We start from the raw sequence: 18,420 nt of genomic DNA on the forward strand, positions 1-18,420 counted from the left end.
CCGCAAAAAAATATTTAAAATCTAGGTCATTACCAATTTTTTTCTAAATAATTATTTGAGAACTGATATTTCTGAGTGCTCTACAGGAAGTTCTTGTTTTTCCTCAAAGTGAATGGATCCGATCATTTGACCTGGACATAGAAACCAGATTCGATGCTATTTGCATTCGATGTTCTTTAAAAAAATCGTGTCATACGGCACACGTTCTGGTTTCTTCTAATTTTGAGGCTATTGTTCCGACAGGTAAACAAAATCGAGAGGTAGATATTTTTACTATTTCGTTTCCCATAAATAGCCCAAATTTGCTGAATAACGCTGAGCAATAAATTAAATCTAATGGTCCACATTCTTAAACCGGTCCCCCAAGAGTATATACTCTCGTATGTGTGATATTTCAATTCGTGGATCTTCATTAGGCTTTCTTTGTTAATATCAGGTTTAAGAATGTATTTGGAAGATAAAAATGTGAAGAATAGTGATATCCCCAAATCGTTGACTAATCTTGATAAAATGAGTGTTCTAGAAGGTTTTAAACTCTCCTGCATGCGATGGGTGGGTGGTGTATTAATTTGGTTCGATATAACTTTACAAAGGTCTTATAAAATTACTTTTGTGTAGATAAAACAAGTGTTTCTATAAATTACCAATAAAATAATTTCACGAGGCACCCTGTTCCAGTTCTTAGGAAGGCGTTGAGGGTTAGGTAACTCTTTCTTCAAAGTCAATAGAACACGATAAAATGCCGAATTGAACTTTTGTAATAGCTTTCCTATCATAGCTTTTTGAAAATATTTTGTTTTTTTTTTTCACATTTTTAACAATTTTTATAAGTCCGTTTCTCTAAGATAATCGGAAGGTTTGGTTCCAGTAATTGTCTCCTTCTGCCATCTGCTCAAATGGTGACTAGAATCGACCAATTTTAAATTACTTTTATAGTAGCTACCTTCGATTGCCTTAGAAAAACTAGGAATTTTCAATTAAAAAAAAAAAAACGAGCAAAAAAGCTGTTGAGTTCGGCTGGGTCGAACTTTTTTATTTTATACCCTCTCTACCAGTTGTAAAATAATTTATGTAAAAATATATATTTTAATATCGAAATTCTAGTATTCGAGGGGTAAACGTCACTTCTGCCATTAGGAGGATACAATCTACATTTCAAACAGTTTTATAAAATATTAGCCTAAAATTATTAAAATACCAAAAATCGGGAGGATGTTATGGAAAAACGTTGTTGAACAAATTTATTCTGCAACAATAGTAGAGAACCCATTAGGAAAACCAAAAAAACGGAATTTTAAGTAATTTCGTTAGAAAATGTGTCTAAACTCGGCAAAATAACGAATAAAGAGAAATATCGATAGCTATTCGTGGACAATGTTCCGCCACAGTAGGTAAAACCCATTATGAGCTGTGACTACCGATACGTTAGGAACTGAGGCTAAAATGAACAAAATTACGAATATGGGAGTTCAGGGAGAGATGAAAAAACTGCAACTGACTTCAGACTGCTGTCATTTCTAAGCCACTTGTCCGACAGCTGTTAAAGTTATTCCAGTGACAGCTCATTGTATTGTTTACAAGCGTACAAAAGCATTTTGGTGAGAATTTTCCAGAAAGAGAGAATTTTCGTGAGAGATTTCAAGCGTGATAGTGTGATTTCTTTATATTTGACTGGAAAACCACAAGTGGCTATCGTTAGAGCACTTCAGCATTTAAATGTGAATAAATCTTTTGTGTCTCGTACCATCGCTCGTTACCGTGGACGGAGGAGACAGCAACATCAGCTGAAATGGTTCAAAAAGTAAAGAAGCGACTTGATCGAAACCCGCGTCGCAGTGGCCGAGGGGCCCTTGAGGTGAACATCTCGCAATATTCCATTCGGCAAATAATGAAAAATGAGCACGGTGTAAAGCCATTGAAATTCCAAAAAGTGCAAGAACTTAAACCGCAACGGAAAGAATATAGACTCAAAAGAGCTAAAGAGTTGCTTCGCTTGGCCGAAAGTGGTGAACTGTTGAATTTTGTTTTCTCCGATGAGAAAACATTCATTGTCCAGCAGTTTGTAAACAAACACAGAGGTCAGCTCAAAAATGTGCAATTTCGGTTGGCCACCAGAACTCAAGCGCCAGCCATGGTGATGGTGTGGGCCGCCATAACAGCCAATGGTCGCTCTCCGCTCGTATTAATCGACCATCGTACTCAACACGCGCCACCCAAGAATGGGTACAAAATGAGGTTCCTCGCTTCATTTCCAGCGCACAATGGCTACCAAAATCTCCGGATACCAATCCGTTGGACTATTGTGTCTGGAGTATTTTGAAAAGCAAGGTTGACACTAAAAAATACCTAAGTGTCGATCACTTGAAGCAAGCGCTTCACCGGGAATGGGCCAAAATACCGCAAAGCAACATTCGGGCAGCGTGTGACGGTTTCATTGGCCATTTGAAGGCCATAATTCGTGCCTAAGGTGACCGATTCGAGCAAATCTAAACTTATTCTAAAATTTGATGTTATTTCCGACATTTTTTGCTTTCATTCAATAAAATTTAAAAAAAAAAAAAAACAAATAAAAAAAAAACATTAAGTTCGGCCGGGCCAAACTTTTAATACCCTCCACCTTAGGGTAAAATAAACATTAGAAGAAATGTGGCAAAAACCATTAAAATGCCGATTATGGGGAGGTACCGTTATATGGGGGCTATACCAAAACGTGGACCTATAATTACAATGTTTCGCCACCGGAGCTGGAACCCATTATGACCCACAAATACCAATTTTTAGACAAATCAGTGAAAAAATGTGGCAAAAACCATCAAAATACCGAATATCGGGAAGTACCGTTATATGGGGGACCCATGCATGCAATGTTTCGCCACCGAAGCTGGAACCAATTATGACCAACAAATACCAATTTTCGAACAAATCCCTGAAAAAATGTGGCAAAAACCATCAAAATACCGAATATCGGGAGGTACCGTTATATGGGGGCTATATCAAATCATGGACCCATGCATGCAATGTTTCGCCACCGAAGCTGGAACCAATTATGACCAACAAATACCAATTTTCGAACAAATCCCTAAAAAACTGTGGCAAAAATCATCAAATTACCGAATATCGGGAGGTACCGTTATATGGGGGCTATACCAAAACGTGGACCTATAATTACAATGTTTCGCCACCGGAGCTGGAACCCATTATGACCAACAAATACCGATTTTCAGACAAATCCGTGAAAAAATGTGGTAAAAAAACTAAAATACTAAATATCGGGAGGTACCTTTATATGGGGACTATACCAGAACGTGGACCGATATATCTCATTTTCAATACCAACCATCCTAGACACAATGCAAATAGCTCTGCTCAATTTTGGAGCTCTACGTCAAATAATGTGGGCTGTATCGTGATTTCAACAGACAGACAGACAGATGGACAGACAGACAGACAGACGGACAGACAGACAGACGGACATCGTTAAATCGACTTAGAATTTTATGCTGATTATGAATATATATACTTTATGGGGTCTAAAACGAATATTTAGGGATGTTACAAACGGAATGACAAAGTTAATATACCCTCCTTTCCAAGGTGGAGGGTATAAAAATATGTAAAAATTATGGCTTTTGACTTTGTTGCAGTTTTTTATCTCACCCTGTATGTTATTAGGTGAAGGGATAGAGATACAATTTTAAAATTTAGTATTTAGATTACTTATGGTATTTATGTTTGAGATTTGGTGATGGCGAATGATACTAAATTTGGTAATGGGTGATGGCATTGGGCTGTAATCCTCCTATTTGATATTGAGGTCTTTTGATATTTGATATTTGAGATCTGTACTATAATTGTACGAAAAGAACTAAAGATTACTAAGTTTGGGAATTGGAAAAGGAATAGGGACAAGAAATCGGAAATTTGATATTTAGATAACTGAGATTAAGATATGGAGGTGGATTAGGAAATGTGCACTATAATTGTTCGAAAAGTGTACTGAGTGGTACTAAATTGGGTAAATTGGATATGGATATCACTGTTGGCTTCTGTGGTTGAGAGTAGAAGCTGGTTTTGGATACGTGTACTATAATTGTACTAATTTGTGCTGAATTTGATAATGAAGGAAATTAGAAAGCTGAAATCGTAGCAGGTATCTGTGGTTGAGAAAATGTATACTACTAAAGTACTCTTTTAAATGTACGGATTTTGAGGCGGATTTTGCTCGCCTATAATATTAAAGATACAACTCTAGTTCTAAAGGAATTTTAGAAAAACCAACAGTGAAGCATACTGACAATCACGTCTCGCCACATTTTTGCAAAGAAGTAAAAGAAGTCTTCTGTATACAAATCAACCCATAAAGGTCTGTTCTATTTTTAGATAATTAAATATAATTCAAATTAATACCTTATAATTTAATCCCTCTTAACTTCTTACGAAACTTCTAGTTTCTTTTTCTTGTTTTCTTTTAAAAGAAAGTAGTCATTTCGCAAGTCATTCTCCTAACGCCAAGCCTATCAACCATCAAAGTAATGTTTCTGCTACGAAAAAAATAAGACATTATTATGTGCAAATATTTATAATCCCTCTTAATATATTTAATCCCTCTTAACTTCTTACGAAACTTCTAGTTTCTTTTTCTTGTTTTCTTTTAAAAGAAAGTAGTCATTTCGCAAGTCATTCTCCTAACGCCAAGCCTATCAACCATCAAAGTAATGTTTCTGCTACGAAAAAAATAAGACATTATTATGTGCAAATATTTACAACCAAAGACACACATATAAATGACCACGTTGTTCTACAACAAAAAAAAACTACAACTACTCAAAACTATGAAATTTAGCAGCTGTAGAGGTTTAGGAACTATGCTAAATATAAATAAATGCCACTAAAATTGTAGAGAGCAATTGACATAGTTTTGGTAAATTTTTAACAATTTTATGTTCATTCATTCAAAGCTTAACAGTTTGTGTTTAAAGCGTGGAATACCCTCCCACAAAAGCGAAAAGTTAAAAGAAAAAAAAAAAAAACATATAACGTAACCCCCTCTCAATCAACATTAGTGGTCAATATCCGTAGGTTGTTGTCTGAATTGTCTGGGCCGAACGTAAGCGATGATGATTAGAGGGCGCTCACTTAACCAGCTAAGCAGCGGCAAAAAATGAAATAGTTTTTTTTTACTTTTGAAATATTTAATGTCGAAAATGAGTTGTGGGGGATGGTATGAGAATTTTGAGGGATATATAAAAGGCATGTCATTTTTGAAATTATTTGAATTTTTTAAAGAATAATGCAAGTTGCAGTTGTGATATTATAAAAGGCTGGGTGTGGTTCTGGATTTTTAAAGATTTTTTTTTCATGAACCTTCTATGTCCATGAATTTTTAACATTTATTAAGGAACTTTTTGTCCTGGAATTCTTCAGTTTTTAAGGGTCTGCTATGGTCATGGATTTTCAAAACATTATTTTTTTTCAGATCAGCATTTGCTTATTGTGTTTTTGGGAATGGCTTTGAATTTTGTTTCAATGATTTTGCTCCAATTTTGCAAATTCTAATATTTGTATAAGGTCAGGTGGGAAAATGAAACTTATCGGCCAACTCCATCAAGTACCTCCCCCACAAAGGGTCAAAGTTTTGAATAATTATAACTCTTTTAAAATTTGATGTAAGAGTCAGATTGTCTTCAAATTACACACATCGCAATATTTTTATTAACCCATGGTCTGGTTTAAAGATGGAATATATCGGTCCACTCCTTCCGGTAACTCCCCCCACAGGTTCATAATTTTGAATATTCATGAAGCTCATAAAACACGAAATTGATATCCGATTTCTTTCAGATTTGGCACATCTTAATGTTTCTATCAATACAAGATCTGTTATAAAGATGGTAAAGATCGGACCATACCTTCTGGTACCTCCGCCACAAAGGGTCGAAGTTTTTAATTACTAAAGCGATCATAAGATCCAAAATAAGCATCTTATTCTCTTCAAATTACACACATAACAATATTTTTATTGACCCAAGGTTTGGTGTGAAGATGGGATATATCGGTCCACTCCTTCTTGTACCTCTCCCACAAAGGGTCAAAATATTGAATATCCATGAAGCTCATAAAACGCAAAATTAACATCCGATGATAGAGATCGGATCATTCCTTCTGGAACCTCCCCCACAAAGGGTCAAAGTTTTGAATAACCAAAACGATTATAAAATCCGAAATAAGCATACGGTTCTCTTCATAACACAAGATCTGCTGTGAAGATGGGATATATCCGCCCACTCCTTCTGGTACCTCCGCCAATAAAGTCAAAATTTTGAATATCCATGAGACCCATAAAACGCGAAATAAACATCCGATTTAATTCAGATTTGGCACATCTCAATATTTCTATCAACACAAGTTCTGTTTTAAATATATTAGGGATCGGATCATTCCTTGTAGTGTCTCCCCCACATAGGGTTCAAGGTTTTGATAACTAAAACGCTCAAGGAAAGCGAAATAAGCATCCAAGTCTCTTCAAATTTTTGATAGCACAAGATCTGTTGTGAAGGTGATATATATTTGGGAAACCCTTCCCATACCTCACCCACAAGGGGTCACAATTTTCAATACTTTTGTCTGTCAAACTTGCGATAGAAGTCAGCCATTTTTTACAAGTTTCTATATCTAAATATTTCTCTCAACCAGAAACCTGAGATGAATGTGAAATTTATGATTCCGCATAAAATGTTCGATTTTCTTATAATTTTGATGAAGCATGAAAATGGTCCCATCCTTCTGGTAGCTTACAATCATTTTAACATTTTCTAAAAATTATCGCATATCACACATAAAGTGAAGAAAGTAGTCGGTATAGTTCGAACCTGACACGTTGCAATATTTATATTATATTTATATTCGAATAATCATAACACAAGCCAAAATATATTTAAATAATCGAACATTGACTGAGGTTATACATCTGTCGGCTAAACCGACTGATGCTTTTTAAAGTGGTTTATATATTTTTAAAGAGATGCTAGGGACCTCGACTTTTCCAAAACATATTTTTAGTGTTTTTTAAGAACTGGCAACTAATGGTCAAAGGCAATTTTTAAGCCCGTCTATGGTCGTAAAATTCGAAAAAAATTCTGCTGCGGTTCTAATTTTTTTTAATATCTTTTCAAACTGCTGTAGTCTTACATTTTTATAAATATGTTTTTTTATTCATTATATTTTTATAAAATAATTTTTGGGGTATCCAAAATCATGGAATTTTTTGAAATACTATTTATTTCTTGCACAAAATTTCCCTCCCTTAATTCCCCTACCTTCGTATACTAAAAGAAATAGTAAAATAAATAAAACGTGCCCATTCTATTATCTTTTAGCGGTTATTTTTGTTATTTGTCATCGACTACCGGCAAGTGGGCGTTAGACATGTGAACTTTTATTGAGCGCAGAAAAAAATAACAACACAAAATTTGCTTCAAAATAAGTCTTGTATATTTGAATTTAAAAAGTGGTGAAATTTATTGGTTTTTTGGGGTATACTAAAATGATTATTTTTTTACGAACAACAATTGATAAACAATTAAGTGTGTTATTATCAACAAGAGAAAGAAACATCTCTCTTCAATCGTCTGTGATTTGTATATTCAAATTGAATAATATTTTCATATTTTTTTGGGTTTTTTCTTGGGCCGGTCTTTTTTTTGTCATATATTCAAGTTATGCAGTTGATTGTTTTGGTCAAACATTTTTTTTACTTGTTTTGTCTCGTTGAAGGTTACTCCGGAATGGGCTGGGATCGATTACATGCTGATGCGGCTGTCCATAAAAATGGGTTTGGCCGCAATGTGTGATGAGGGGGTCAGAGGGGGCATATATTTGCAGTAAAGAGTTTGGATTATGTGTTTTATTCAGATGTTGTAATTTACATATTGTTGTAAAGAAGCGTGTAGGTTTTTGATTGAGGAACCACCAGTAAATTTCGATTCATTTAGGTTTGAATGACCAATATAATTTATTGGGAAAATATTTAGTGGTGGCTATTTCACATTACTAATTTAAAGCTCTGTAGAATAAATTCGAGGTCGTTGCCCCTCGAAAATGTGGGAAATTCCCAGTATTGATAATACCTTCACAATATCTGGTTATAGGGAAAATAAGAGTAGTTTTTGGGGTTCTCTGGAACAATTATGTTATTACCAACTCTCCTCATATCAAATGTCCGTCAAGATAAATTTAAATTTAATTAGTAAAGACACAAACCAGGGTTATTATTTCTCCGGTTCGCAAAGGGTTAATACACAGAGAGAGAAAGAGAGGGAGAGATAGAGAGAGGGAGTAGTAAACCAGAGAAAAATTAAAGGTAAATTAAATTATATTAGTTTTCATCAAATTTCATAATTTTCCGTACAAATTTCAAATTTAAAATGAAATCGCTAAATAATTAAAATTTACGTTGAAAAACTTTGAAACCCTTAACTCTACATTTAAACCGAGAATAAAATATTTAAAAATGAAGCGTTGTCAAGGCTGGACACAAATGAAAGGTCTCGAGGCTGGGTACTTTCCGAATATATGGACCTTATGGTCAAAAAGAATTTCAGACTTAGGAAATTTTTGAATTTTCTGAAGAATTATCGCTCAAAAATTCTTTTTGACTATAACGTCCACAGATTCGGAAAGTACTCCTCGAGATCTTTCATTTGTGCCCAGCCTCGACACCGCTTCATTTTTAGTTTCTGTTCTGTGGACCCTTTTATCTGAAATTTCCCTAAAATTGAGCGATAATTCTTTAGAAAATTCAAAAATTTCCTAAGTCTGAAATTGTTCTGGACTATAACGTCCATATATTCGGAAAGTACATTTTTAATATTAAGATCCCAGGGAAAAAACTTGTCAGAATGGAATCGGATGTTAATTTCGCTCTTTGTGAGTTTCATAGATATTCAAAATTTTGACCTTTTGTGGGGGAGGTACCAGAAGGAGTGGACCGATATATCTCATCCTCACATCAGAGCTAGTTTTAGAAGAAATAATGGGATGTGTGAACTATGAAGAGAACCGGATACTTATTTCAGTTTTTATAATCGTTTTGATTATACCAAACTTTGACCCTCTTTGAGGTACCAGAAGGAATAGCCCGATCTCTACCACCGTTATAATAGGTCTTGTGTTGATAGAAATATTGAGATATACCAAGTCTCAATGGAATCGGACACTGATTTCGTTCTTTGTGAGTTTCATAGATATTCAAAAATTTGACCCTTTGTGGGGGAGGCACCAGAAGGAGTGGACCGATATATTCCATCTTCCCACCAGACCTTGGGTTACCAAAAATATTGTGATGTGTGCAATTTGATTTTATAAGAAATATAATTATTCAAAATGTTGACGTTTTGTGGGGGAGGTATTTGATGGAGTGGATCGATATTGTCCATTTTTCGCACCTGACCTAGCATTGATGCAAATATTAGGATTTACAAAGTTGGAGCCAAATAGGATTATCCTTTATCTTTCTGTGCAGTAAAATATATATATTTTTTAAATTTGGACTTCTTGGAGTGTACCAATATTGCCCATCTACGAACTCGATCTATGTTAGATAATAATATTACGATGTAGCAAGTTTGGACCAAGTTGGATACTCTCTTTGAGGGTCATCGTGCACACCAGCCAGCCAGCCAGACAGACGAACATCGCTAGATCGACTCCGAATGTCCTGAAACGGCCCAAGGAGACCTAGGGTCTAAAATCGTTATTTCGATGAGGCACATTTTGACCGTATCAAATGATTTATATGGCTAGAGAGGCTAGCCATATGGCTGCGAGTATAATTACTAAACCTGTACCCCATATGTACCCTTAATTGAAAACTGTCACGAGACCACAACATTTTTCTGAAATGATATCATTTAGAACGTTTGCGTTTTGTTTATTTGCATAATTCAGTTTCAAATTGAAAATTGCAATGCGAAATTGAAACATGTTAACACAAATGTAAACACATTAAATAAATTATGTGCTAAGTGTTTTGAGAAAATGGCATCGATTTTTTATTTGTTCTATATTTACTTAGATTATTAACTCTATTGGAATTTTTTCAATAATAAAAATTGTACTGCGAAGTGGGCTTTAACCAAAATATGAAATGTTGTAATTTTATTCAAAAAATCAGTCGATAAATCTGTTTCAGAAATTCTGAATCTTAATTTCGAGAATCCAGTTTGATGCCAAAGGATATGAAGTGGTGTTGTTAATTATTACAGGTGATGTTTTATTTGAAGAAGGTTATATGTTACAGGTTTGAAAAATATGAGATTTTGAATTGTCTTTAAGTGCCTCATAAAAGTGTATGGCTATATTTGAACTCCAATTTTTGAAAATGAAATCTTTAGTATTCTATTGACAGCTATGATTCTGGCTTTCTATGAGAATACTTCCTGGCCTTCTGGACTTCTACAGGAGGACTAGGACTCTTCTATGACTAGGATTTCTGCCTTCGGGGAGAAGACCTCCCTACCTTCCTTGAGAAGAATTTCTAGTTTTGTACGAGAAACAAGTAAAAGAACATTTATTTCGGCCGAACTTCCAACATTGGGTAAATAAAACATTTTTATATACATTAATCTGAATTCAAACGTGTTCCACTTCAAACTACAAATACCAGGACCATCTAGACAATGCTGTTAAAATTAAAAAACATTAAATGGGTGAGGCCGTTGTATGGAGGCTATACCAAAACGGGAACCTCCATAGAAATTTTTTTACTTCAAGGATTGTCATCTACCAAATCTCCTTAAATACAAAATTCGGAACAATTTCGTGGGTAATTTTTTTTTTCATAATACCCAGTATTGGGGAACTAGAACCCATTACGAAAAGTGGCTAAAAATATTTAAAATATCGAAAAGCGGGAGGTACAGTCATATGAGGGCTATCCAAAAACGTAGACATAGGAGCTTAAACCCATTTTGACCTACAAATATCAACTTATAGACAAATCCGTGGAATAATTTGGCAAAAATCGTCAAAATACTGAATCCTCCGGATATACATATTCCATTATGTGGGGGCTATACGAAAACGTGGACCTAAATTTCCAATGTTCTGCCTCAGGAGCTATAAACCACTACGAACTACAAATACCGATTTTACGAACTACAAATACCGATTTTTAAATTAATCCGTGGAAAATCAAATCATCAAAACACCGTTTATCGAAAGGTACCGTTATATGGGAGTTATACGAAAACGTGGACCTATATATCTCATTTTTAATGCCGACCATCGAGACACAAGAATGGTTACTGGTTTTTTATTAGAAATATTTACTTTCTTAATTCTGAAAAGTGTCCCGTTGACTGCCAGAAAGGATACTTGCAATAGATTCAGAGTGCGAATTCTCGATTTTCACGAGAAGAATCGAAATAACATTTTTAGATCCTAGGTCTCTTTGGACCAAATCTGTTTCAGGACATTTGGAGTCGATCTAGCGATGTCCGTCATTCTGCTTGGCTGGCTGGCTGACACGCACGACAACTCTCGAAACGAATATCCGATTTGGTCCATACTTGACACATATTATTATTATCAAACTTAGATCGAGTTCGGAAATGGGCAATATCGGTTCTGGTACCTACCCCACAAAAGGTGGAAATTTTCAAAGAAAATATTTTACTGCCAGAAAAAGAACCGATCATCCGATTTTGCTCCAACTTTGCAAATCCTAATATTTGCATCAGTTCTAAGTCAGGTGCGAAAATTTACAATATCGGTCCACTCCATCAAGTACCTCCCCCACAAAGGGTCAACATTTTAAATAATTATAACTTTTATAAAATGTTATATAAGATTCCGATAGTCTTCAAATGACACACATCACAATATTTTTATTTACCCAAGGTCTGATGTGAAGATGGAATATATCGATTCACTCCTCCTGGTACCTCCCCCACAAAGGGTCAAAATTTGAAATATCAAAGGAGCTCTTAAAACGCGAAATTATTATCCACTCAGATTTCGCATATATCAATACTTCTATCAACACAAGGTCTCTTATAAATATGGTAGAGATCGGACCATTCCTTCTGGTACCTCCCTCACATAGGGTTCATGATTTGGCAAAGTTCAAAGAAAGCGAAATAAGCATCCAAACCTCTTGAAATTTCACACATACAAGCATTTTTGTGAAGATAATATATATCTGCAAACCCCTTCTGTTATCTCACCCAGAAAGGGTCAAAATTTTGAATAATTATAACTCTCATAAAATCTCATGTAAGTGGCCGATTCAAATTCCAATTAAACACATCATAATATTTTCATTAACACAAGGCCTGGTGTGTAGATTATATATATATCGGTCTACGCCTTCTGGTGCCTCCTCCTCCACAAAGAGTCAAAATTTTGAATATGCATGAAGCTTTATAAAACGCGAAATTTACATCCGATTCCATCCAGTCTTGGCATATCTCAATGTTTCGATCAACACAAGGTCTGTTATAAAGATGGTAGAGGTTGAACCATTCCTTCTGGTACATTTCCCCCCAAAAAGGGTTAAAGTTTTGTATAACCAAAATGATTATAAAATTCGAAATAAACATCCGGAAATGAATATGGAATTTATGATTTCGCATAAAATTGGATATATAAAATTTCGATTTTCTTGTAATTTTGACCATACCATCTGCATTAGATGAAGTATGAAGATGGAATACTTCGGTCACTATTATCCCATACCTCATATAAAGAGAAGGAAGCAACCAATATAGTGCAAAACTGGCACGTCGCAATATTTATATCGTATTTATTTTGGTCCGCACCTACTCCATAGAGGGACAACAAAATGAACAATCACAACAAAAGTCAAAATATATTTAAGAAATCGAACATTGGCATAACCGACTCGATAAAAAATTTTTTATCTCAAATTTTCATAGAACAAGGATTGATGCTCTGAGGAGATAAACATGCCATGGCTCATAAATGAGATTTAGTATCACTCTCATGGTTATAGAAAAATTTGTTTATACCCAGTGACCAATAGTCTACAATTTTAGAGCCATTAACCTTTAAATGCATATAAAGCTCTTATTTCTTCCTTGTTTCTTTGCGGATGTGGTCAAATCTCTGTTGCCTGATGCCTAATAATTTTGTTGGCTATTTTTTTTTTTGCAATAAGTTTTATATTTTGAAGTACATTTGCTGTCTTTTTTATGTAATCAAAATTATATCACATTACATTTTGGAAATTAAAATCCAACCAAACTACAGCCTATCATGCCATTGAGCGATTTTTTGGGGCAAACTCATTTTGAGATGTGGTTAAGTGGCATTTTTGTGATACGTGTTGTGTTCGACACAATACAGCAACGCAAACCATACCTTCGACACATGTAATTGATATTTTTATGTGTCTGGAGATCATGAAATAAATAAAAAAACACATATACTATTGGCATTATAAACCCACTACTTACCCCTTTCACTTTCAATAACATCATCGTCGTCGTTGTCATCATCCTCTTTACTCTTGACCAGGGTAAATTGGTGTGTGAAATTCGACAATGCTGAGGCTGCACTAATATTGGTACCCTCAAGGGCATTGTATTCCAAAATTGTCTCCTCAGTAAATATTTGCATGCTATAGTTCACCTTATCCTCAAAGACAGAGGCAATTTTACCCTCCAAATGTTTGGCTGAATCTCCCACTTTTTTCTCACCGCCAACTGTCAACAGCTGATCGTTGAGATCACAGTTGTCCTTGAGACTACACGTGGCTGCCGCTGCATGATTTGTGGCATCGAGGGCATAGATCCCAGGGTGAGGACGACTAAACACTGCCAGTAACAGGCATAATAGGGTTATCCCCTTGTTACGCATTTTTTTTCGGTAGTTCTTTGTTTTTTGTTGTTTTTTATATTTTTTTTTTCTTATTTTTTCACTTTTTTTAATTATTGTTTTTGTTTTGATTTTGGTCAATTGTGTTTTGTGTTTTTTTGTGTTATATTTGTTCACAGTTCCATTCGTTTAATTTTGTTAATTTGCATAGCAATTTGTCTTAATTTGTTTTTTTTTTCGTTATTCCGTTAAATGTCCGGTTTTGTCGTTATAATTTTGATTTTGTTTTTTTTCTCTTGTTGTTGTTGTTGCTGCTGTAACGAGAAGAAATTATGTAATTAACAGAAAATTGGGGTCAGTTTTTTGTTTGTACTTTTCGTTGCAATGTAGGCGTTTTTGGTGTTATTCGTTGGAGGTAATGTCTTGCTTGTCGTTAACACAAAAAATGACAGATGGTTAAAAATTAAAAAAAAAAAAAAACACGCGAATACAATTGCTTATATCGACATTTGATTGATAAGGGTCCAAAAATCTGAAATTTATACATTTCAGCCAAAATTCCTGATCATTTTTTCTGTAGAGCTACTTGACAGTTGGTAAAGAGGTGTGGCAGAAATATTTTAATTTTTGAAACTATAGAAAAGGGATTCACTCTAATTTTATAAACCGATATCAAAAGGAAATGTTCCAGTACGTCTAAGAGTTATATTTATACCCTACACCACAAGGAGATCAGGGTATTATGTCTCTGTGCATTTGTTTGTAACAGGCAAAAGGAAATGAGATTGACCCATAGTTCCTTTTGACGATATGCATAGAATCACATCCTGAGACCATGTATGCACGTTCGTACATCCGTCCGTCCATCCGTCTGTCTGTCCATGTTTTTTTTGTAAAAAAAGTACAGGTCGCATTTACTGCCCGATCCAGAAGAAATTTTGCACAAATCATTTGATTGGGCAAAGGACGCACCCTGTTTAAATTGGAGATAATCGGTCAAAATTTAGATATAGCCCCCTTTTATAACTTCATCCGATTTGCCTTTTATTGTCCACCAAACGTGTAATTTCAGCCCGAATAGGATGGAGTTTTGAACATGTGGCCAAATTAGGCCTGAAAATAAGTATACCAAATTTGATCGAAATCCGTTCAGATATAGCTATAGCTCCTATATATATTGTTCATCCGATTTGTTATTTTTGTCCTCCGCAGCCGTAATGTAACAACAATATTTGAGGAAATATATCAAATACATCTCAGAAATACCTTTGCTAAATTTTATCGAGATCGGTTCAGATTTCGATATAGCTCCCATATATAACTTCGTCCGATTTACCTTTTATTGCGCACCAAACGTCTAATATTTGTCCAAATGGGATGGATGGCACTTACGACCGAATTGAGTCTAGAAGCTAGTATGTCAAATTTGGTGAAGATCCGTTCAGTTATAGCTATAGCTCCCATATATACTGTTCATCCGATTTGTCATATTTGTAACCCACAGCCGTAATATGTACTCCGTAACAACGATATTCAGGGAAATATATCAAATACAGCTCAGAAATATCTTTGCCAAAGTTTATCGGGATCGGTTCCGATTTGGATATAGCTCCCACATATGTCTTTATTCCGATTTCAAATTAATTGTGCACCAAATCGGCAATACAAGTCCGAATTTGAAAGATACGAATGCTTCGGCATATTTATTTTCATGGCGTGTATGATTGAAATCTCCCATAAAAACTTTTAATTGTTATGCGGAGCTCTACTAAATTAGCAAAGTGGTGTAGGGTATCACAAAGTCGGCCCCGCTCGACTTTAAAACTTTCTTCACTGGTTTTATTTTTGTCCTCTACAAGCGAAATATGCACTCTGTAACAACGAAATTTTGGGGAAATCTATCAAAAACAGCTCAGAAATATCTTCGATTTGCGCACCAGCCAGACGGACGGACGGACGGATTCGGTCCAAAGACAGCTAGGATCTAAAGTTCGAAAATTTCGATGATATCTTGACAATTAAAAAGATATCCGAAAATTCTAATTTGGAAAGGGCATAACAGAAAAGGGCATAAAAACACGTTTCGTTTTTTTCTCTGTCCAGAATTTTAAGTTTGATCTATAATCTATCCATGAATCGTCACCGCGCACTTCTTGTGTTCAGCGGCGAAGCTCATTTTTGGCTCAATGGGTATGTAAATAAGCAGAATTGTCGAGTTTGGAGTACTTCTTAAAAGAAGCTGCCAATCGTAACGTAACTGTGAATGGTGAGTGCTATAGTGAGACGATATCGATTTTTCCTGAAAACGCTAAATTTTGACTTTCATGATATGTGGTTTCAACAAAAGGGACAAAGGGAGGAGAGTTCGGTGAACATTTTTTTCACTGTTTTGTTTTTTTTTTTTTTTTGGAGCTCATGTCTTAACAAATGAACCCTCTTTAATTGGCGCATTGGAAGAAAAATTTGAAGCATTTATTCGTAAAATACCGGCCGAAATGTTGGAAAGAGTATCCAAAAATTGGACTAGGCGGATGGACCATTTGAGGTGCAGCCCTGATCAACATTTGATTGAATGATTATATGAACCGAACAATCATCTATCAAAATTGTGTTCTGCAAAGAATATATACATTTTTCTATGAAAAGTACAGAGGTTCTACTTTTCATGTTTCTTTGGACAAGATCCGATTTTGGAGTCGAAATGTGTGTCAATAAATATTGTTTCATTGCTTCTTGGATCTCGAAAATTAAACAATATTGGCGGATTGTACCCTGTCTAGCCACTCCTACTCTACCTCCCTCACAAATAGCCAAAAATGTGAATGAGCGAATTTATTGTTTTAAGCTGTATTAACTCGTTCGTTCTGATTCTTTTGGTCCTCCGTTCAATATTGGCCTCGAAAAATTTTATTTTAAAATTAAAATTTTTCAATGGTCCATTGGGTTATAGCCATTATATAAGAAACTTTTATGTTAATTGTAAATAAAAATAATTTAAATAAAATTAATTTATTAAAATAAAAGAATGGTTTTATTTTAAAAATAAATTATTATTTTTAAATAATATGATAATAAATAAAAAATAAGTTAAATGATCTTTAAGATATAAAATATATTAATTTTTAGAGATTATACAAATGTATAAAAAATTCTTCTTTTATTAAAAAAAATTAATAAAAAAAAATATATTTTTTTGTAAATGTGGATCATTTTTTTAAAAAAATGTAATTAATTTTTTTTTATAAAATTTTTTTTAAAATAAAAATGAGTTTAATAAAATATATTAATTTTAAAAGATTATACAAATTACAATTTTATAAAAAAATATAATTTATATATATATATATATATATATATATATATATATATATATATATATATATATATATATATATTTTTTTTTTTTTTTTTTTTTTTGGTAAATGTTGATTATTTCTCAAAATAAATGTAATTAATTTTTTTTATTAAATTAAATGTATTTTTTAAATAAAAATTAATTTATTTAAAAATTATTAAAATAATTTTGATAAATTTATTTATTTTTATATCCATTTTTTAATTTTGTTTTAAAATAATTTTTATCTTTTTTTTTTGATTTATTTAAATAAATTAATTTTTATTAAAAAATATGTATTTGAACTTATATTTTTTAATTATTTTTAATTTACTTTTAATGTTAAATGATTTTTATATAAGGGGCTATAACATCAAAAACGTTTTTAATTTGTTTAAAAATATTTTTCTATTAATAAATATTAATATCGTCTCTGGACTATAATTTATTCTTAGCCACGATTTGAAATATCCTGTCTGTATAAATATCCTGTCGAACTTTTTTTAGATTTTTATTTATTTTTTTTTTCAATTATAATTCAATATTTTAGCTTCTTTGTTCTTATAAAAACATGTTTATTTATTTTTTATTGTCACAATTTAGGTTTTGGTTTTGAAAATATTTTTTTTTCAATATTTCATAATATTCCTTGTTTTTTTTTTTAATTTTTCATGAATAGCCATAAATTCTTTAATTTTCACACACCGTCACTTGAATTTGAAATTTAACCAAGTTTCTTATTTTTTTTTTTTTTTGATTTTTTGAGAATCGATTCTTTTCACTCAAATCCGTTTTTCCGAGTCGCTACAACCGCTTAGATGCGAATTTCAATTCGAACTAAACGCTACGAATGTCTGAATGTTGGCTGGAAACGGTTAAAGCGAAAGAAGCAATTTTTTTTCTGAATTATTCATGCAAAGTGCGCGCGCGTTAAGGCAAAGCAAAAAACCCACAGCAAAACATTCAAAATCAAAATCCAAAACTCGAAACTGACTTATTCGAATATACTAAACTACAACAACAACAAAAGCAGCGACAACAAAGTCTGAGCTGAGCGAGAAGAATACTAAAAACGTTAAGACATCGTGTGCTATTATTCCATTACGGATGGCTAGCCACCAGCTAACAGCTAGAGCAATCTAACTAACTTTGCTGTGGTCGATCGGTCGATCATATAGACAAAAACATTTAGCACCGACCAACATAACAACAAACCCAAACCAAAAACCGCCAACAGTCGGGCGAACAAC

The 18,420-nt window shown here is 33.7% G+C and overlaps 1 protein-coding gene across 2 annotated transcripts in view; it reads right to left on the reverse strand.

The window, feature by feature from the left end:
- LOC101890985 (O-acyltransferase like protein) overlaps positions 1–18,022 on the reverse strand; it is a 69,701-nt gene extending 51,679 nt beyond the window's left edge. The window contains exons 1-2 of one of the 2 annotated variants that reach the window (XM_059120956.1): positions 17,876–18,022; positions 13,476–14,150 (exon numbers count right to left, since the gene is read on the reverse strand). In XM_059120956.1, the coding sequence (XP_058976939.1) occupies positions 13,476–13,878 (403 nt within the window). In that variant the 5' untranslated portion in view covers positions 13,879–14,150; positions 17,876–18,022. The remainder of the gene's footprint in view (positions 1–13,475; positions 14,151–17,875) is intronic. The other variant, XM_005177487.4, reaches the window with a different exon arrangement.
- Between the last annotated feature and the right edge of the window lie 398 nt (positions 18,023–18,420).

This window comes from Musca domestica, unplaced genomic scaffold (assembly GCF_030504385.1).
Source record: "Musca domestica strain aabys unplaced genomic scaffold, Musca_domestica.polishedcontigs.V.1.1 18, whole genome shotgun sequence".
NCBI classification, from domain to species: Eukaryota; Metazoa; Arthropoda; class Insecta; order Diptera; family Muscidae; genus Musca; species Musca domestica.